The sequence below is a fragment of the Nerophis lumbriciformis genome, linkage group LG01 (genome assembly GCF_033978685.3).
Source record: "Nerophis lumbriciformis linkage group LG01, RoL_Nlum_v2.1, whole genome shotgun sequence".
Taxonomy (NCBI): domain Eukaryota; kingdom Metazoa; phylum Chordata; class Actinopteri; order Syngnathiformes; family Syngnathidae; genus Nerophis; species Nerophis lumbriciformis.
This window is the reverse complement of record NC_084548.2, coordinates 26,081,003-26,103,203: the sequence shown is the minus strand read 5'-3', so window position 1 is coordinate 26,103,203 and position 22,201 is coordinate 26,081,003. Positions and strand designations below refer to the sequence as shown.

Genomic DNA, 22,201 nt, shown 5'->3' with positions numbered 1-22,201 from the left:
TGTGACGTGACGTAAACAACTTCCGGGTCAATGTTGTCACGTGCAGGTCTCTTACAGCGACATCTGGCGGCAAAAGGCAAGATCGCAGGATAATTTAAATCATAACAACAATATATTGATACAAATAGTAATACTTTTTTTTTTTTAAATCATGCTTTTGATGTTCTTGTCTACATTCGCTCAACTTCTTGGAACACTTGTTTACATGAAGAGAATAATTTCTGTGTTGATGCTGTCAAAAGCGACAATCTATCACCGTGACATATCTGGTTAGGGAAGGCAAGACCGCAGGATGCTATTCAATACTGTATTATTACATTGTACTTAGAGATGTCCGATAATATCTGCCTGCCGATATTATCGGCCGATAAATGCGTTAAAATGTAATATCGGAAATTAATCGGTATGGTTTTTTTATTATCGGTATTGTTTTTTTTAATTTATTTATTTTTATTATTATTGTTATTAAATCAACATAAAAAACACAAGATACACTTACAATTAGTGCACCAACCCAAAAAAACCCTCCCTCCCCCATTTACACTCATTCAACAAAAGGGTTGTTAATTCTGTTGTCAATATTCTGGTTCCTACATTATATATCAATATATATCAATACAGTCTGCAAGGGATACAGTCCGTAAGCACACATGATTGTGCGTGCTGCTGGTCCACTAATAGTACTAACCTTTAACAGTTAATTTTACTCATTTTCATTAATTACTAGTTTCTATGTAACTGTTTTTATATTGTTTTACTTTCTTTTTATTCAAGAAAATGTTTTTAATTTATTTATCTTATTTTATTTTATGCATTTTTTTAAAAGTACCTTATCTTCACCATACCTGGTTGTCCAAATTAGGCATAATAATGTGTTAATTCCACGACTGCATATATCGGTTGATATCGGTATCAGTAATTAAAGAGTTGGACAATATCGTAATATCGGCAAAAAGCCATTATCGGACATCCCGAATTATATTATATTTATAATCGATTCCTGTTAACTTATGCAATTTATTATTAAAAACCTACGCTATATATGTACATATATATATCCTATTTTTTTAAATTGATATGTACATATTGTTGTTGTGGTATTCATTGGGCAAAATCTGGGACCTCTGGTATTACATTTCGAGCTTATCATGAGTGCTAAAGTTCCTTAAATCCTTAATAATACATATTCAAAATGTAGTAATAACCTCTCTCCTTTTGAAGAAATAACATTAGAGGAACTCCTGCGACTTGTAAATGGGACAAAACCAACAACATGTTTACTTGGCCCACTTGCTGGGAAACTTATCAAGGAGCTGTTTGTAATATTAGGATCATTAGTGCTAAATATTATTAACTTATCACTTTCCTCTGGTGCTGTTCCCATAGCATTAAAAAAAAGTGGTTATTCATCCTCTGCTCAAACCTCGATCCTGACGTCATGGTAAACTACCGGCCGGTGTCCCACCTTCCCTTTATCTCGAAAATCCTCGAAAAAATGTTTGCACAGCAGCTAAATGAACACTTAGTGTCTAACAATCTCTGTGAACCTTTTCAATCCGGTTTCAGGGCAAATCACTCTACAGAGACAGCCCTCGCAAAAATGACTAATGATCTATTGCTAACGATGGATGCTGATGCGTCATCCATGTCGCGGCTTCTTGATCTTAGCGCTGCTTTCGATACCGTCGATCATAACATTTTATTAGAACGTATCAAAACGCGTATTGGTATGTCAGACTTAGCTTTGTCTTGGTTTAACACGATCTTACTGACAGAATGCAGTGCATCTCCCATAACAATGTGACCTTAAGGTAACGTGCGGAGTTCCACAGGGTTCAGTTCTTGGCCCTGCACTCTTCAGCATCTACATGCTGCCGCAAGATGACATCATACGCGAATACGGTGTTAGCTTTCCCTGTTATGATGACACCCAACTCTACATGCCCCTAAAGCTGACCAACACGCCGGATTGTAGTCAGCTGGAGGCGTGTCTATATTAAATCAAACAATAGATGTCCACTAACTTTTTGCATCTTAACGCTAAGAAAACGGAAATGCTGGTTATCGGTCCTGCTAGACACCGACATTTGGGTATTATCTTCGACCCAACTCTCTCGTTTGAGTCACACATTAAGAGTGTACTAAAACAGTCTTCTTTCATCTCCGTAATATCGCTAAAATTCTTCCTATTTTTTCCACTAGCGATGCTGAGATCATTATCCATGCGTTCTTTACGTCTCATCTCGATTACTGTAACGTGTTATTTTCAGGTCTCCCTATGTCGAGCATTAAAAGATTACAGTTGGTACAAAATGCGGCTGCTAGACTTTTGACAAGAACAAGAAAGTTTGATCATATTACGCCTATACTGGCTCACCTGCACTGGCTTCCTGTGCGCTTAAGATGCGACTTTAAGGTTTTACTACTTACGTATAAAATACTACACAGTCTAGCTCCATTCTATCTTGCCGATTGTATTGTACCATATATCTAAAGAACTCGGCTTATTAGTGATTCCCAGAGCCCAAAAAAAGTCTGCGGGCTATAGAGCGTTTTCTATTCGGGTTCCAGTACTATGGAATGCCCCCCGGTAACAGTTAGAGATGCTACCTCAGTAGAAGCATTTAAGTCCCATCTTAAAATCATTTGTGTACTCTAGCCTTTAAATGGAACCCTTTTTAGATCAGTTGATCTGCTGTCTCTCTTTTCTGCTCTGCCCCCCTCTCTGGTGTGGAGAGGTTATCAGGTGACCACAGATCAGCCCCAAGGAATGATTCGCTAGCTGTTCAAAGTCGAGACCCAGGATGGACCAAAATGTGAGCTAATGAATTATTAATGCATCTATGTAATCATCAGTTGATGATGTCTCTGCACTGCTGACTTGTCTCCATTCAAGATGGCCTCCCAATGGACTGGACTTTCACATGAAGTCGGGACCTGGGGTGACCACTCCTTATGCATCAGTCGGTGACGCCCCGATGTGTCTACATGCAAGAGGATCCCCCGCTGGCCCCACTATGGACTGGACTCTCCCATTATTAACCGTATCCACTCGGCATCCATCGCACCAGTCACCCGGGAGGGTATATCCCCACATCTGTGGTCCCTTCCAAGGTTTCTCGTTGTTCCCATTGGGTTGAGACATTTGTGATTAGGGCTATGTGAGTAAAGTTTGATTGATAGATAATAATAACATATTCATAATACATTAAATTAAATAAAACATAATATATACACAATTGTACAAATTGAAACAGACAGTATCTAAATTGAGAGTTGCTCCTCCTGTTGACTATTTTAAAAGGCCGTTAAACACATTTGTTTAAGTGTGCATATCTGTAATAGTAAATTGTATTTTTAAAAATATTTTATCATCATATTTATTATTTTATTTTGCAATGTTTCTGCTGTTGCATCATCCTGTATGCTTGTTTTGATTGTACTACTACTGAAACTAGTGAGCATCATGGATGATGCCAGTCACCCTCCGCATAGCGTTATCAGTAGCCAGATGAGCCTGTTCAGTGCTAGACTGCTTCATCCCAAGTGCAGGACTAATAGACTAAAAAACTCCTTTGTCCCACACGCCATCAGACTGTACAACTCCTCTCTGGGAGGGAGGGGGGTACTAGCATGACAGAAGATGCAAAACAATAACAATACTGAAATAAACTGCAACAAAAAACAGTGCAATACATTTTCATTACATGGTCACTACTGCATAGTTTCTCTTTTTAGATTCTTATTTTTACTGTTATATTTTTATTCTTATTTTTACTGTTATATGTTTATTCTTATTGTTGCTTTTTATTTTTATTGTAATATTTTCTATTTTATTTACATGTATACCCCCATTATTTACTTTTTAAATTCGATCTCAATTCTGTACACTGCTGCTGGAATTTTAATTTTCCTGAGGGAACTCTCCTTAAGGAATCAATAAAGTACTATCTATCTACTATTTGTACTTTAAACATCCATCCATCCATCCATTTTCTACCGCTTGTCCCGTTCGGGGGTGTGGGGGGCGCTGGAGCCTATGTGTTTTACAAACCCCGTTTCCATATGAGTTGGGAAATTGTGTTAGATGTAAATATAAACGGAATACAATGATTTGCAAATCCTTTTCAACCCATATTCAATTGAATGCATACAAAGACAACATATTTGATGTTCAAACTCATAAACTTTATTTATTTTTTTGCATATAATAATTAACTTAGAATTTCATGGCTGCAACACGTGCCAAAGTAGTTGGGAAAGGGCATGTTCACCACTGTGTTACATGGCCTTTCCTTTTAACAACACTCAGTAAACGTTTGGGAACTGAGGAGACACATTTTTTAAGCTTCTCAGGTGGAATTCTTTCCCATTCTTGCTTGATGTACAGCTTAAGTTGTTCAACAGTCCGGGGGTTTCCGTTGTAGTATTTTAGGCTTCATAATGCGCCACACATTTTCAATGGGAGACAGGTCTGGACTACAGTCAGGCCAGTCTAGTACCTGCACTCTTTTACTATGAAGCCACGTTGATGTAACACGTGGCTTGGCATTGTCTTGCTGAAATAAGCAGGGGCGTCCATGGTAACGTTGCTTGGATGGCAACATATGTTGCTCCAAAATCTGTATGTACCTTTCAGCATTAATGGCGCCTTCACAGATGTGTAAGTTACCCATGTCTTGGGTACTAATACACCCCCATACCATCACAGATGCTGGCTTTTCAACTTTGCGCCTAGAACAATCCGGATGGTTCTTTTCCTCTTTGGTCCGAGGACACGAAGTCCACAGTTTCCAAAAACAATTTGAAATGTGGACTCGTCAGACCACAGAACACTTTTCCACTTTGTATCAGTCCATCTTAGATGAGCTCAGGCCCAGCGAAGCCGACGGCGTTTCTGGGTGTTGTTGATAAACGGTTTTCGCCTTGCATAGGAGAGTTTTAACTTGCACTTACAGATGTAGCGACCAACTGTAGTTACTGACTGTGGGTTTCTGAAGTGTTCCTGAGCCCATGTGGTGATATCCTTTACACACTGATGTCGCTTGTTGATGCAGTACAGCCTGAGGGATCGAAGGTCACGGGCTTAGCTGCTTACGTGCAGTGATTTCTCCAGATTCTCTGAACCCGTAGATGGTGAAATCTCTAAATTTCTTGCAATAGCTGGTTGAGAAAGGGTTTTCTTAAACTGTTCAACAATTTGCTCACGCATTTGTTGACAAAGTGGTGACCCTCACTCCATCCTTGTTTGTGAATGACTGAGCATTTCATGGAATCTACTTTTATACCCAATCATGGCACCCACCTGTTCCCAATTTGCCTGTTCACCTGTAGGATGTTCCAAATAAGTGTTTGATGAGCATTCCTCAACTTTATCAGTATTTATTGCCACCTTTCCCAACTTCTTTGTCACATGTTGCTGGCATCAAATTCTAAAGTTAATGATTATTTACAAAAAAAAAAGTTTATCAGTTTGAACATCAAATATGTTGTCTTTGTAGCATATTCAACTGAATATGGGTTGAAAATGATTTGCAAATCATTGTATTCCGTTTATATTTACATCTAACACAATTTCCCAACTCATATGGAAACGGGGTTTGTATATATAAAATATTTATATATATTAACTACTTATATATATTTAATAATAATAATTACCTATATATTTATACGTAGTATTTATACTTATATTCATGTGTATATATATATACATATATATTATATTTATATGTATAATTTATATTTATTTACTTATGAAACAGACTTAATAAAAACAACGGGAATGTCACTTAAGTGAATAAAGTGACATCATAGTGAAGATTGACGATCGCTAATTTCTAGAACTATTTTTAAATGCGTGGCTGGCGATCGACGTAATGGGCACCCCGGACTTAAGCACTAAAGTGACAGACTTCCTGCAATGCAAATTAAGATAAGACACATAAATAGTCCATCCATCCATCCATTTTCTACCGCTTATTCCCTTCGGGGTCGCTGGAGCCTATCTCAGCTACAATCGGACGGAAGGCGGGGTACACCCTGGACAAGTCGCCACCTCATCGCAGTCCTGGTTATGAAATAATGAAAGACAAGTCACCATAACTGCGTGCTTTATTGATGTACAGTAAAGCATATCTATAATACAGTAGTAAGGCATATATTTGGTGGCGTTTGATAAGCTTTGAAATGCTAGTGTGTTGTCTGCAACAAAGGGTGCGAGAATGACACACGATAAAGTTAGAAACGAGAAAAGTAATTCAGTGAAAGCAAAAAATGATGCTCTGTCATTCATGCAGCAAGAATATGATGATTAAAATCGCACAAAGGTCTGTGTGTGTGTGTGTGTCAACCTTCTTTCTTGGATCTCATTTTGCCACACAAGCTAGCATAGCAATAAAACCCACACACATCAAAACAACGCGGAAATACACATGAAAACAACACAAAAACTTTCAAAAATGAACACACAAAAGACACAATTATGATTTCCAGCCCCATTAAAGCAGGGGTGTCCAAACCGATGCATTTAGCACATTAAATATGCTGAAATCTGATGAACAAAACACTTAATGGTGTAACATCTGGTAATTTATCTCAATAATTATGAATTAGATTGAGTTTATTATCGTCTTCTTTTTTTTAACAATATAGGAGCCAATAAAAAAAACAAGCTTTGGGCTGAAAAGGTCGACCTTTGGACACCCCTGTGTCAGAGGAATTCCAACGGTAGAGAAACAACACACGCTCAAAGCTTCAAACCATTTTCCCGTCAATCAGTCATATTTCAGTAGCAGCCTCAACGACAAAACAATCTTCCAGGAGGTAATCCGCAAAGCTTCAAATGGGACAAACGCACACTCCTTGTTTAAGGCTTCTTCACGCATAAAGTTTAGGAGTTGGGTCTTTCTGTTTATGTCTCTGGTAGGCGTGTTCTCATGAGGGTGAGGCTGCTGAATGACCGCTGGGCACAAATTTGGATGTCCTAATTCTGAATAAGCAGGACCGCTGGTTTGAAAAGGTACGTCAAACTAGAAAGGCACTACCTAAACAGGAGGTTTACGTCATCACCTCTCGTCAATGTCCTTACATTCTCCATACCTGTCAATATTTGCTTTTGAGAGTTAGGGACACTTCCCAGAAAATAAGGGAAATTCTGCCCCGGGGAGCTGATGGGAAAACATTACTGTCTACTATATTGTGCAACAGTGTGATTGTACTATTTTAAAAACGTGCCTTTACAGACTACAGCAAGGATAATCAACTAAATTGCAGAAAACTAAGGACCAAGGGGCCAGACTTCAATAGTCTCATTGTGTACCGGTATATTGCGGCGGACCAGCATTTGATTTGAATCTGTTTATTTTGTCAGAGTTACAGGAGCACTTTGCCGTTTTTACGGAAATTCTGCAAAAAAGCTAGTCAAAGATCATCTCTGTGACAGCACTCGAGTGCTTTAAGAATATGCTGCAAAAACTTGAGTCACAAGTTTTTTTTAACTGAACTCACAAGCCACCAATTGATTAGCACAAATGATGAAAAAGAGAGGAGCGGAAATGGAACCTTGAGGAACACCACTAGTACAACTGAAGAAGTTGAACAAATGACTGACTGCATCTGACGTAAACAAGCTACAGCAACACCTTAGTTACATAAATCACATTACAAAAACCATTTGTAACCGCCAAAAAGAAGAGGACGTAAAGGGGTGCCTTGAGGAACGCCTCAAAAGTGTAATCACAAGTTTGGACCCCTGGTGTTTTATGTTTGCGAGCAAGGGTAAAATGTGAGCGCAAATGTGTTTACAGTGGTCCAAGTTTCTCTATAAACAACTCGTGTTTTTAGGAATTTGCTGCAAAAATGTTTGCCCCGAAAGTTTTGAACTGAACTTGGGGGCCGGTATTGTGTCATTCCCGGGCTGGATTTGGCCCTTGGTTTACCAGTTGAACAGCCCGGGGCTACAGGGTGTCTGATGTCATTTTAAACCATGAAAGTTGAAATAAGGGAACAGGAAGGCTCAGGGAAAGAAAGACGAAATATGAGATCTTGTATGGTAAAATAGGAGGGATCACAGGTATCCAAATATTGTCTCATTCCCCAGGAAAAGAGGCCACTAACAAGCTGATCTGCTATCAGCGAGGGGAACGGCCTATTCGTATGCAGGACGACAGCAACGACCACCAAGTAGAGACATAAATAGGGAATCTCCACACCTAAAATTTTGACCCAAAGTAGAATGCCTAATGGTTCTGATGGATGGTCGTTGCCTGGCAACCACCCTCAGCAGACACACAGTTTAGAGAAATAAATCATGAACCCTTCACATCTAAAATTTAGAACTCAAGAAGCCTTTTGGATGAAAATTAAAATGTTTTTAACAAACAACCTTTGCAGATTAGCATGGCCTGGACTACAGAGTATACCAGGACATATTCCAGTGGTTAAATGATATTTCATGACAGTGTGCAATGTGTACCAAACAGTGTAAGGCTCGTTACTTGAAAACATTTGAAATCAAATGATCCAATGATTTGACAACGTGCATGTTGGAAACATCGTCCTGAGATGACAACCGAGTTAATGGAGACGTGTTATTATGGAGTAGCATATGGACATGGACACACACACAACGTACTGTAAAGTTCCAGGATGCCTGCATTACCTTAACAGTATTGTACGCTGTTATATAAAGACATTTTAATAAATTTATTATTACAATCATTCTCTTTTTTTTTTTTATACAAATGTCATTTTTGCTGGTTACAAAGTGATGCACGCTAAACACACGTATCTTTTTTTTTTCTTGTCTCCCCCCACTCCCAAAAAACTATTTTTATACAATTGCATAGAAGTTTAAAAACCTCAGGACGGTTTAAGAAACTACTGAAATCTACAGAATATATTTTTTTTTTTTACTTTAACGCGTCTTTTGCACACCACAAAGACAAAAATAGACATTTTTATATTCAGTGTGTCTGCCAATCCAGCTCTTTATACTATAAAAGCATGCAGTAGGTTGGGGGAAATGAGGGGAGGGGGAGCTCAGAAGAACGGTGCCTGGTTCACGATTGGCTTGTCTGTCATGATGCTGACCAAAGACTCCATGGCGCGGCCCAGATCGTCTGCCATGTGGAACAAACTACCAATGCTGGGCCCCGAGGAGGGACAGGTGTTTGAGAACAAACCTGTGGAAACAAAAAAAAGCAAGAACTGCAAACACTTGCAATCTGAGCATCGCAATGTGGGGCTAAAACTGTGTGGGGAAATACGTATTTGATCCCCTACTGATTTTACTCCATTGCAAAGATACGAAGAAGTCATCATATTTATAGTTTTCTTTTAAAAAAAGCGACCAATGACAAAACGAGTGTAGGCTTATGAAAGCAAATATTGCTCTTCTCATTGAGCACTGCACCTGCAGGCAACTCCGTCTTGTAATTTCGCCATTCTCTAATATTTGATGACAATTAAGCGTTCTATTCTATTCTAACATTAAAAAACAACTATTTTGTGGAAGCACATTCGGCACATTTATGTTGGGTAAAAGTGTCATTGATCGGCGTGACTCATCTTGATGAATAAAATATCAGAGGTAGGCTCCAGTTTCAGCCTGAACCAGTATAAGTGGTAGAATTAGAACATAAAGGACAAATATTTCACCCTTTTTCCTTGTTAAAAATAAACCACGTAAAAATCTGCTGGACAGTGTACAGTCCATCTGCTGGTCATCACTCATATTTCATTGTAGAGTGCATCTAACATATAACTAATCAATAAACAGAAGCGTTGCAGTGCACGTCCACGTCATTGTTTCAAGCTTCTGATGGGCCAAAATGCACAACGACAAAAATCTACGTTCTGGAATACAGTGGGGCATAAAAGTATTTAGTCAGCCACCAATTGTGCAAGTTCTCCCACTTAAAATGATGACAGAGGTCTGTAATTTTCATCATAGGTACACTTCCAACTGTGAGAGACAGAATGTTTAAAAAAAATCCAGGAATTCACGTTGTAGGATTTTTAAAGAATTTATTTGTAAATTATGGTGGAAAATAAGTATTTGGTCAATAACAACAATTCAACTCAATACTTTGTAATATAACCTTTGTTGGCAATAACAGAGGTCAAACGATTACTATAGGTCTTTACCAGGTTTGCACACACAGTAGCTGGTAATTTGGCCCATTCCTCCATTCAGATCTTCTCGAGAGCAGTGATGCTTTGGGGCTGTCGCCGAGCAACACAGACTTTCAACTCCCTCCACAGATTTTCTATGGGGTTGAGGTCTGGAGACTGGCTAGGCCACTCCAGGACTTTCAAATGCTTCTTACGGAGCCACTCCTTCGTTGCCCGGGCGGTGTGTTTGGGATCATTGTCATGCTGGAAGACCCAGCCACGTTTCATCTTCAAAGCTCTCTCTGATGGAAGGAGGTTTTGGCTCAAAATCTCACGATACATGGCCCCGTTCATTCTTTCCTTAACACGGATCAGTCGGCCTGTCCCCTTGGCAGAAAAACAGCCCCAAAACATGATGTTTTCACCCCCATGCTTCACAGTAGGTATGGTGTTCTTGGGATGCAACTCAGTATTCTTCTTCCTCCAAACACGACGAGTTGAGTTTATACCAAAAAGTTCTATTTTGGTTTCATCTGACCACATGACATTCTCCCGATCCTCTGCTGTATCATCCATGTGCTCTCTGGAAAACTTCAAACGGGCCTGGACATGCACTGGCTTAAGCAGGGAGACACGTCTGGCACTGCAGGATTTGATTCCCTGTCGGCGTTGTGTGTTACTGATGTTAACCTTTGTTACTTTGGTCCCAGCTCTCTGCAGGTCATTCACCAGGTTCCCCCCGTGTGGTTCTGGGATTTTTGCTCACCGTTCTCATGATCATTTTGACCCCACGGGATGAGATCTTGCGCGGAGCCCCAGATCGAGGGAGATTATCGGTGGTCTTGTATGTCTTCCATTTTCTGATAATTGCTCCTACAGTTGATTTTTTCACACCAAGCTGCTTGCCTATTGTAGATTCACTCTTCACAGTCTGGTGCAGGTCTACAATTATTTTCCTGGTGTCCTTCGACAGCTCTGTGGTCTTGGCCATAGTGGAGTTTGGAGTCTGACTGTTTGAGGCTGTGGACAGGTGTCTTTTATACAGATAACGAGTTCAAACAGGTGCCATTAATACAGGTAACGAGTGGAGGACAGAAGAGCTTCTTAAAGAAAAGGTTACAGGTCTGTGAGAGCCAGAGATCTTCCTTGTTTGAAGTGACCAAATACTTATTTTCCACCATAATTTACAAATAAATTATTTAAAATTCCTACAATGTGAATTCCTGGATTTTTTTTCACATTCTGTCTCTCACAGTTGAAGTGTACCTATGATGAAAATTACAGACCTCTGTCATCATTTTAAGTGGGAGAACTTGCACAATCGGTGGCTGACTAAATACTTTTTTGCCCCACTGTATATGCATTTTGCTTTTAAAAGCCATTTAAATGTATTCAAATGTGTCCTTTACAGTTTGTGCTTGACCTGAACTAATCAAGTTTCTTAGTGGAACATTTGCGAGCACGGTGTGTTGAAATCAATTTAACCAGTGCAACTTGTTTTCCTAGAACTGTTTCATCTGGCAACACTGTCTCTATGACGTCTTGGAGTGAGAAGTCGCTTCTGGGAAGGCACACAATAAGCGATGTGTTTGTTTGTGTACTAAAGGCTCAACCATCCAGGTTGTTGAGTCAGGACTAGACAGAACAAATGGTCAAACAGCTTTTCTGCAGCTTCTTAATATTTTTATGGATAAATATCCTCCGCTTTGGCACGTGTGACAGCATACCACGTTGGCTGGCTGCAGCTTCGTGATGTGGATTGATGCAATAGCTGGGCTGATTCGCCAGGAATCAGATTGGGTTTCTCTCTCGCGCACAAACTTTTTATTAGTTCAGATGGTTGGAGGGCAGGATGTTCATCTCTGAGGGGCACTTAGACGCGCACATCCACTCTCTAATCAAAACATATTGCAATGACATGCGGTATGTGTGGTGTTCATGTTGGGTGGTCCGACTTTTTGTGTTGCCGTAAATCAGGCCTGGGCAATTATTTTGACTCGGGCGGCCAAATTTAGAGAAAAAAATGTGTCTGGGGGCCGGTATATCTATTTTTAGGAACACTAATACAAAACCTCACAATAATGTCTGATTGAATGCTAAAACATTATGACAGACTGCCTAAAAAAACAGAGTGGAATTAAATTTTTTTTTACTGAATGAGACACCCAGAATGGGTTAGGCTTAGGGTTTACAATATTAACTATGAACGATAAAACGCTGAATATTAACATATGAACGCCACCCCCCCTCTCGATCGACATATTTTACAATAAAGCTAAACACAACAAAAATGCAACAAACACAGCGAAATATGTTATATTTAAAATGTTATATTTTTATTCTCATTGTTGATTTTTATTTTTATTCTATTGTAATATTTTTCTATTTTGTTTCCATTTATACCCCCATTATTTACTTTTTACTTTTTAAATTTGATCTCAACGCTGTACACTGCTGCTGGAATTTTAATTTTCCTGAGGGAACTCTCCTGAAGGAATCAATAAAGTACTATCTATCTATCTATATGAACGCGTAGGGTAAAAAAATGAACCCGCCTACGATCTGATACATCTGATACATCACTAAGCTTTAGAACTTTGTTGTAAAAATCTCCTTCCGTGTCTGTCCCTGACACCCGCATTTCAGGCTGGCCGCTCTGGAAACACTATGTGGAAACGCTCCCCACCCACACTGCTTGGTGCCTCGTCTGAGCTGCTGTTATTTAGATTACCATAGTAACTAGTATATCATGCAAAAGAGCAGATTCCAACCATTGAAATACTTTGTATAGTTCAAGACTTACGGTAATTTGAAAACATCACTGCACATCATAATGGCAGCTACAGTTTTTAATTTGCCGTAAATGCATTAGGGACCGTTGGGAAAAAGTCGCGGCAGTAGAGAGAGAGAGTTACCGAAAGAGAAGTGACAGTTGTGGAGGAGCTGAGAGTGAGGTTTTATTTTGGTGTGGTTATAGTCGACAGTGACCAATTTATGCTGGATAGTTGTTTGTAATTGTTGTTTTGGTGTGGTTACTACGGGTAGTAACTGATCTCGCAAAATAAAAACAAATTGAGCGTTGATCACCTCGTCCTCTTTATACCGTCTACACAGACAAGGTAGTAGTTAGTTTCTTGTGTAATGTCCATACTGGCCAACCCTCCCGATTTTCCCGGGAGACTCCCGAATTTCAGCGCCTCTCCCGAAAACCTCCCGAGACAAATTTTCTCCCGATTTCCAGCCGGAGCTGGAGGCCACGCCCCCTCCAGCTCCATGCGGATGAGGAAGATACAGCAATGGTGACACCGACGACGGGTAAGATGAAGAAATACGCTTGTAAGTTCCAAAACGAATGGAAACAAGAATTTCAGTTTATCCAGGGCAGTTCGAAAGGGGAAGGGGTATGTTGCCTGTAAATTTTGTAGAACAGACTTCTCCATTGAACACGGTGGCCGAACGGATATACTCAGTCATGAACGGACAGCGAAGCACAAAGCGTCGGCAGCGCAGCACCGGTCCGATCCCAGTATTATGGGCCACCTCGCTAAATGGAGACTCGATGGTGTAACATATGCCGAGACAAAGATGGCTATGCTGATAGCTCAGGGGTCGGCAACCTTTACCACGCAAAGAGCCATTATGACCTGTTTCACAAATCTAAAATGAAATAGCACTGCATACAAAGCTTTTTTTTTTTTTTTGCTTTGTGCTATGTATAAACCAGGGGTCTCAGACACGCGGCCCGTGAGACGTTATTTTGCTGCCCGCACCTTAATATGAAAATTTAACGTTGGTGCGGCCCGCAAGTTTTATATGAATGGCGCTTGACAGTGTCATACTTGCCAACCTTCACGATTTTTCCGGGAGATTTCCGTAATTCAGGGCTACTATTCTTTCAAATGTCTGCTGATTTTCACCCAAACAACACTAATAAGGGTGTGCTGCGATGGCACTGCCATTAGCGCCCTCTACAGCCTGTACTAACAGCGTGCCAGCCCGGTTACAGGTTGTATGCGGCCTCTGCCTGCACACGTAAGTGACTGCAAGGCATACTTGGTCAACAGCCATACAGGTTACACTGAGGGTGGCGATATAAACAACTTTAACACTCTTACTAATATGTGCCACACTGTGAACCCACACCAAACAAGAATGACAAACACATTTTGGGAGAACATCCGCACCGTAACACAACATAAACACAATAGAACATATACCCAGAATCCCATGTATCCCTAACTCTTCCGAGCTACATTATACACCCCCGCTACCACCAACCCCAGCTCGTATCTCAAATTACTTAGTTAAGGTATTGGTAAGTTGAGGTACCACTGTCAGAGTTTCCCCTAAACTGCCAAGATACCTGTGGCGGTGGGAGCCTGGTCACAATGATGTCATCAAGTAATTTGCTGTGATATGATTTCCTTTAAAAAGGCTCAAAAAATGTAAAAATACATTTTAAACAAATCAGTTTTTTATTAATAAGTATTAAGATATATTTTTTATAGTTTTGCCATATTGTCAAATGTTGCTCCTTTTTGTACAAGGTACTTTGACATTTCTTCAAGTGTTTACAGACATTTCATGACTTTTTTAAAAACAACTAGCAACAAATCTAGCATCTACTTCTGGTTATAGAATGTACTCGTGTTTAGAGACTCTTAACTTCTGTCCCTTGTTGTCGCTGACTAAAGAAGAGGACTGAAGCAAACATTAGGTCACACTTGCTGGGCGCTGTTGCCCTAGTTGGACTTTCTCTTTTTAAAAGCCGCCACTGTCCTCGTAATATTTGCACATTTTGAAGAAGGCTGTCCGCGCGGGTATATCTGCAATATATATAAAAAATCACATCCACATCGCAGAAACTGTATGTTAACAACGCTGCAGACAGTCTCAATGGAGGGCATTTTGTTTTCATCTGGTTTCGGTTACGTGGTTTTCGGTGATCAAAGTCTTTTTTCGGTGGTCAAGTTTTCGGTACATCACTTGTCAAAAGTGCGCAAATAATAGGATATATGTATATATACATATATATATCAATTCATACTGTAACGACCAGCTAATGTTAATGTTTTATGTTTGTGTGGTTTGGATTTGATGTCAGTTTCTCCCATGTTTGCAAGCACACTGTTCGTGCCTGAAAGGTGATTGGCGGAAAATGAGGAAGTGTTGTGTATCCGGGTAAGCGTGGACTCAAGAGACAAAACTATTTACACAGGAGGTAAAACCTGGTGGAATTGTGTCATTATTTGTTATCATAAGATTGGTTATAAAAGTTAAACATAGTGTCAGACATTGTGTGATTTCTTCTGCGGCCTACAATATATTACTCTAATTCATTTTCAAGTAAAGAAAAAGCCCTTATTTTCAAGATGCGGCGGTAATAAAAATGCTGTGGCGGAGCACCACATTCAGTTACATTAACCTCTAAAGGCCTTAGTGGCCACATGCGTGGACAGTACCTTTTAGCTCTTATTTCCAAAATTGTGTACACTACTGACTTGGGGTCTTATGCCGACATATGGACACTTATACTGCTATCTGGTGGTGTCAGAAGAGTATAACATGCAATGGAATTTGGGAAGAAAAAGTGTAAAAATAACAATTAGCATGTCACTACACATGAAGTACACGTTTGTTACTTATGGACTAAGTACATCATATAAAAAGATGATTTTTAGTTTTTATTCTAATTAGGGTCCTATAAGCCCAAATAGCAAAGAGAAATAAAAAAATCATGTAAACAAACAGCTTGGGCCTTAAGAGGTTAAGGGAAAACCCTGACTGGATTTTGAGATACGAGCTGTCTCTTGGCCTTTTGTTTAGTTGCGAGGATAATTTGAGTCACGAGCCTCACTGCCGCTACATGCCACTGTCAATGCAATAAGACCCACCCAAACAGCCGATCTTCCTTGCTGGCATTAGCTTGTAGCTAGAGATAGACATAACTTTGTTTTCCAAACATTGAAAATCAAACATTTGGCAGCAGTCCAGCTTCTAAAGCTTTCAAGCAAACATCCTTATCCTGCCGAGGCTTGTTCCTTTACCCACGACTGGGCTTCCTGCGCACGTTTGAAGCTGTGCCAGTTGTCCAGGACGGTTTGTCGCCAGTCCTGCTGCTGGCCAGTCTGGTGTGATAGTGACCTTCCCAGCACATCTTCTAAAAAGCGCCCACTCTTCTACCCCACTACACTGATTGTGGGAGAAATCATAACTTGGAATATCTGCTTTTTCCATGTAAATAATTGCTCCTATCTCAGCCTTATTGACCAACTGTCCCTTTTTGCTAACTAGACTCATTGTACATATTGGATCTATTGAAACAGGAAGACGGCAATCAGAAAAGACTTAAAAGGATTTCTAAGTCCTCTTCAGTCTACTGGAAAGGTACTGGTATATGCTTTATATTATATGTGCATCACTTAATAGAAGTACTGCAGTTGTTTACACTATTGTCTCCGCTCGGGATGGTTTCTTGCTGGCCCCACTATGGACTGGACTCTTACTATTATGTTGGATCCACTATGGACTGGACTCTCACAATATTATGTCAGACCCACTCGACATCCATTGCAATCGGAGGGGGGGGGGGGGTTACCCACATATGCGGTCCTCTCCAAGGTTTCTCATAGTCATTCACATCAACGTCCCACTGGGGTGAGTTTTTCCTTGTCCTTATGTGGGCTCTGTACCGAGGATGTCGTTGTGGCTTGTGCAGCCCTTTGAGACACTTGTGATTTAGGGCTATATAAATAAACATTGATTGATGATTGATTGATTGATACTGTTGTATTTGTTTTTCAAACTAAATTTCTTATCTAACAGTGTTTTTTCTTTTTAAAAGTCATGTCACATGTTAAAATGGTGGTGTTTTGGGAGGGCCAAGCACAGATTAAACAGATTTCAATGGGCGGGTCTGATTTGAGATACGAGTATATTAAGTTAAGAGCTCGGTCGTAAATTGAGGGACTTCTTTTTTACAATTCAACGGTTCTAACTATATTTATTAAATGAATAGAAAACAAGCAAGGAAATATTTATAAATTCTAATAAGTGCTCAACTGTAAACACAAATGTCTTCTTATGGGTTAAATTATCTGTATTGGTGTGAATGTAGCCTGATAAAGCTGTTTTATGAGGATCCAGGATTTTCAGTTTGTGGATGATGTGATTTTTTAGAGGGCAAGATAAGAAGGTTAAGGCACTGGTGTCACTGACCTCTCATTGGTGTCCCCTTCTCCCTCCTGGCTCACAGAGAAAAGCAAGGAAAGAAGATGAGGAAAGAAGGAAACATCAGTGTCAGTTTAAGAAAGGGAGGAAACAAAGCAGAGTTTGAAGGAAAGCGCTACAAGGTAGGACAGTTCTTCAGACCTTGGCTATGGGGGAAGGAGTGGTTGAGCTGTTCCATCACTTCTTCCAGCCCAGATGCATCGTGGGAAGGGGTGGACAGGTCGTCATCACCTGGAGCAGGCAGATGTAGACATAAAACAGCTTCAAGTAACTCCAGTCCACCCTTAATCTCAACATTATTGTCACGTTGCCATTTTTCTTTAGGAAAGGACACTTATGCATCACTATTGTTAGGGTTCTGATGACAACCTGCTTTGCTTGATAGATTAAACATTTGTTTTTTATGTGGATAAATTAATCAAAAAAACAACAAATACCAATTCATGTGTTGCCCAAACTACATTTTCTTGTCCATAAAATAACAAAAGCAAACAAACACACATACAGTACAGAAGTTGTTTCAGTTGTATTTACTTGTCCTCTCGTCTCTTAACTCTAATTATTCTCTTAACTCTAATCTTACTAATAAATTAAATAATTACCAAGAAATCTGCAAAAATAAAAACAATTTGACGTAATGTAACACAAAAAAGTTGCATGGTTGACACTACGCTTTTTTCTTGACTAGTGCCTATATAGATACTGTGTGTACATGTTTTTTAAATTGTATTTTAAAAGCTTATTTTAATTGTTAATTGTTTCTTTTTTAAGCTGCTGTGCTGCTATTATTATTGTTTTGAATACTGCATATTAGGGCTGGGCAATATGGCCAAAAAAATAAACACGATTAATTTTTTCATATCATCCGATCTCGATTGATATAATAATCTTTATTTTTTTTTGATTGCAGGATTATAGCGAGTGCTTACTCGAGGTGAGACAGTACAGGTAACCCACGCTACAGTCCGTACCTGGTTTTAAAGCCACGCTTTTGCTTCTTTTTGATACGTTTTGTGGGAGTAAAAGCAACTTTTTTTCCTCTCAAAATTATTTTGTTATTTTGCTTGTCATCACAAACATTCTGCAGTAAACAAAGCATAATTGGTGTAGTGGATACTACAATGTGTTTATTTCAAGTTAACATTTACTAAACAACACTTTCAAATGGTAAATTATCATTACCGGTATATTATTAATTATTATTCTTTGATTACTTGTATACATCAGTGCTTCTCACCAGTGTAAAATAATGTATACCAACACATAAAACAAGTTTAATGATTATTTCAGGAACAAGATATTTTTTATCCACAAACTCAAAAATGATTTGAACAAAAAGTGTTTGCTGAGTTTTTTAGTACATGTTATATCAGAGGAGTTGAATCTTTGCATACACATAAACAAAAAGTCTAATTGGAAAACAATTTGATATAAAATGCCTTTTTCTGATTCAATTAGTAAGTGTGTTTATTCTCCCAGTCGTGACCAATACAATATAGTTCAGTCACAAAGACATTTGATTGCCTGCGAGTCCACATTTAGGGCAGGACTACTGCGTACCACAACATGAACTCAAGCAGCCAGTGAGACTGAAGTTTCTGCTCCTTCTAAATGTTCTGTTTCAACTTCTATGCTAGTGTTAGTCATAATTATTTATTGTATTCTTCTGGGCTGCACTTCCAGCTGTGAGAGGGGAATAGGCACAACACTGGTTGAACATTATCATATTTTTCGGAGTATAAGTCGCTCCGGAGTATAAGACGCACCGGTCGAAAATGCGAAAACATATATAAGTCGCACTGGAGTATAAGTCGCATTTTTGGGGGAAATTTATTTGATAAAACCCAACACCAAGAATAGACATTTGAAAGGCAATTTAAAATAAATAAAGAATAGTGAACAACAGGCTGAATAAGTGTACGTTATATGACGCATAAATAACCAACTGAGAACGTGCCTGGTATGTTAACGCAACATATTATGGTAAGAGTCATTCAAATAACTATAACATATAAAACATGCTATACGTTTACCAAACAATCTGTCACTCCTAATCGCTAAATCCCATGAAATCTTATACGTCTAGTCTCTTACGTGAAAAATGTTTATAGTTTAAATAAGGATTACATTTTCTTTTGAACTTCAGGCTAATTGATGCACTTTAAATCTTTTTTGTTACAGACTAAAATACAATGTTAATAAATATTGTATTTGTTTTAAGTTGATCTATATTTCTGTGTTTTTATTTTATTTAATGTTAAGAAGGACACAATGGTATGCAGAGGTGTACTTTAAAAAAATTCTACAGACAAATTATACTATTTATAGTCGCTGCGGAGACAGGTCTGTACGGTTAGCTTTTTCACTAGTAGCACCGATGCTAATAAATGAAAAAAATTAGTAGCACAGACATGTTTTGTGAAACAATGTGAAGTGTCTTAAATATCACAATTTCATAATTAACACTCAAACAACGTACACATGTGCACTCATACATATAAACACAATGCCATCATAAGACCTACTGCAACGCTCAATTAAACACAGAGAACATCGCTGAAGTGCGCTAAACTTTTATTTATTATTTGAATGTCTTTAAATACATATTATCATTAATCCACTGTAGTGAACAGATAAATAAGCTGTCAAGTGATTCGCTACAGAACTTCAGAAAATGAGTCATAATCCGCTGCAGAAGTCTGAGTGCACCACATTGCTGTGTGTGAGTCGAGTAAACCAGCTGGAGTCAGATAGCTTTTGCTACACTCAGGAGAGTACAGCAACATCACTTTTTAGTTAATTTTACGGACTTCAATATGTCTCCAATGCAGTAGTGTAAAAATAACAACATGAACATGGAAAAAGCACCTAAAAGATAAACGGCCACCAATAGTGGTCGCACATTTGTTCACTATTCGCACATTCATGTTATCATGATCGTACCTGTGGCGTTAAGAAACATGCAGCAGTTATTTATGTACCGCTTTATCTGGGCATTTTAGAAGCAGCCTTGCAGTGCATCGACAATAAAACCCATTTTTAGCATACTGAAGCTGTGCCCTGGCAGACGCTGATACTAACTGCAAACGTGTGCTGGAATGTTCCAAGCGCAAGAAAATGTATATTTCAAGATGCTTTTTTCATAAAACAAAAATCATTGAAAAAACACCAGCGCTCACCAAAATGCTTCAATTGAATTTGGTTTAATCAGCCCCTTAAGTCAGCAGCTATTATATTATAAAAATATATTGCTGAATAGGAAATTATGTCTAATATTTTTTATTTTTGACAGTCTATATACAGTATGTTGACAAGTATACAGTAGGTAGGATGGCGCTGTAGGACATGCTGAATAAAGATGCAAAACAGTTCACTTTTAGTCTAGATAAATCACATGCTGTGTGCAAAATGATAACATTATATTCTGATTACTTAAGAGATGCAATCCTCTGCGCACGAGCTTAATAGATCAGCTTTGTGTGTGCTATCAAGTTTGCACGTGTATTAATACCGTATTTTTCGGACCATAGTGCGCACTGGATTATAAGGCGCACTTCCGATGAGCAGGCCTATTCTGGTCTATTTTCATACAAACGCGCAATGGACTATAAGGTACATTAAAGGTGTCATATTATTATTTTTTCTTTCTAAATTGAAAACATTTCTACATAACATGTAATGGTGGTTCTTTGGTCAAAATGTTGCTTCGATGATGTTTTACAGACCATTTTCCAGTCGCATTCTGACCTTCGCTTAAGGATGTGCCGTTTAGTGAGCGGTCTTATTTACGTGGCTTCACTTCGACAGCGTCTTCTGCCCGTCATCTTTGTTGTAGCGGTGTAGCGTGCAAGGACGGGAGTGGAAAAAGTGTCAAAAGATGGAGCTAATTGTTTTGATGACATTCAGACTTTACTTAAATCAACAACGGAGCAGCATCTCCTCATCCGTGGCTCACTAGTGCAACAACGCCGGAAATGTGTCCCGTGAAAAACCGTTCGACCGGAACTCTCTAAAGTTCCGTGGGTGAATTATGTAAACCCACTACATCAGTAATTTTCAGCGCTTCCATAGCAAGTCTACTGACAGATATAAGCAATAACTTTACTCTACTTTATACTAGAATTGCCAACAGTGGAGGATGAATGCCCCATAACAAGAGGATAGAGAAAAAGACGAGGTCTATTGACTACGGCGGACTCTCGGCACGGACTACAATGGCAGACGAGGGCAAATTTTCAGGACTTATGTAGATCCCTAATACACATCAGCAGGAACAGGTAAGAAAAGTTGGTTTTGCATAATATTGCGAAACAAAATGCCAGATATAATGTCTGCTAATAGGTGCATTTTGTGGTCCTTATACACACACCATAATAATAATGTGTCGACAATCCATCAAGCGATAGCTTACCAAAGTCATACTAAAACATTTTGACAGATTTTTGAGCGCTGTGTGTGATGTTCTATATTCTCAATGGAATATTTTAAGTTTTGGGGTTGTTTACTGGCGTCATCTTGCAGTCTACATGTATCTCTTATGTGTGACTGCCATCTACCAGTCACACTTATCATTACATCCATCCATCCATTTTCTACCGCTTGTCCCGTTCGGGGGTTGTTGGAGCCTATCTCAGCTGCACATTACACCATGTACTAAATAAAATAGCTTTGAGGTCAGTAAGCACAACCAGAGTTATGGTTTATAACGGTTTATAAAGCGCACTGTCGATTTTTTGAGAAAATGAAAGGATTTTAAATGTGCCTTATAGTCCAAAAAATACGGTACTTGTAAACCCTTTGGAAATCAGGCCCATAAAGTAATAGGTGCTTGCTTCATGAAAGCAAGAGTGGTCAT

The 22,201-nt window shown here is 39.1% G+C and overlaps 1 protein-coding gene across 3 annotated transcripts in view; it reads right to left on the bottom strand.

The window, feature by feature from the left end:
* Positions 1 to 6,096: 6,096 nt before the first annotated feature.
* The window catches only part of dmd (dystrophin), a 586,555-nt gene continuing 570,450 nt past the window's right edge, over positions 6,097 to 22,201 (bottom strand). For all 3 annotated transcript variants that reach the window (XM_061978041.1, XM_061978050.1, XM_061978059.1), the window contains 2 exons: positions 17,488 to 17,577; positions 6,097 to 9,185 (listed from right to left, as the gene is read on the bottom strand). In XM_061978041.1, coding sequence (XP_061834025.1) covers positions 9,043 to 9,185; positions 17,488 to 17,577 — 233 coding nt within the window. In that variant the 3' untranslated portion in view covers positions 6,097 to 9,042. The remainder of the gene's footprint in view (positions 9,186 to 17,487; positions 17,578 to 22,201) is intronic.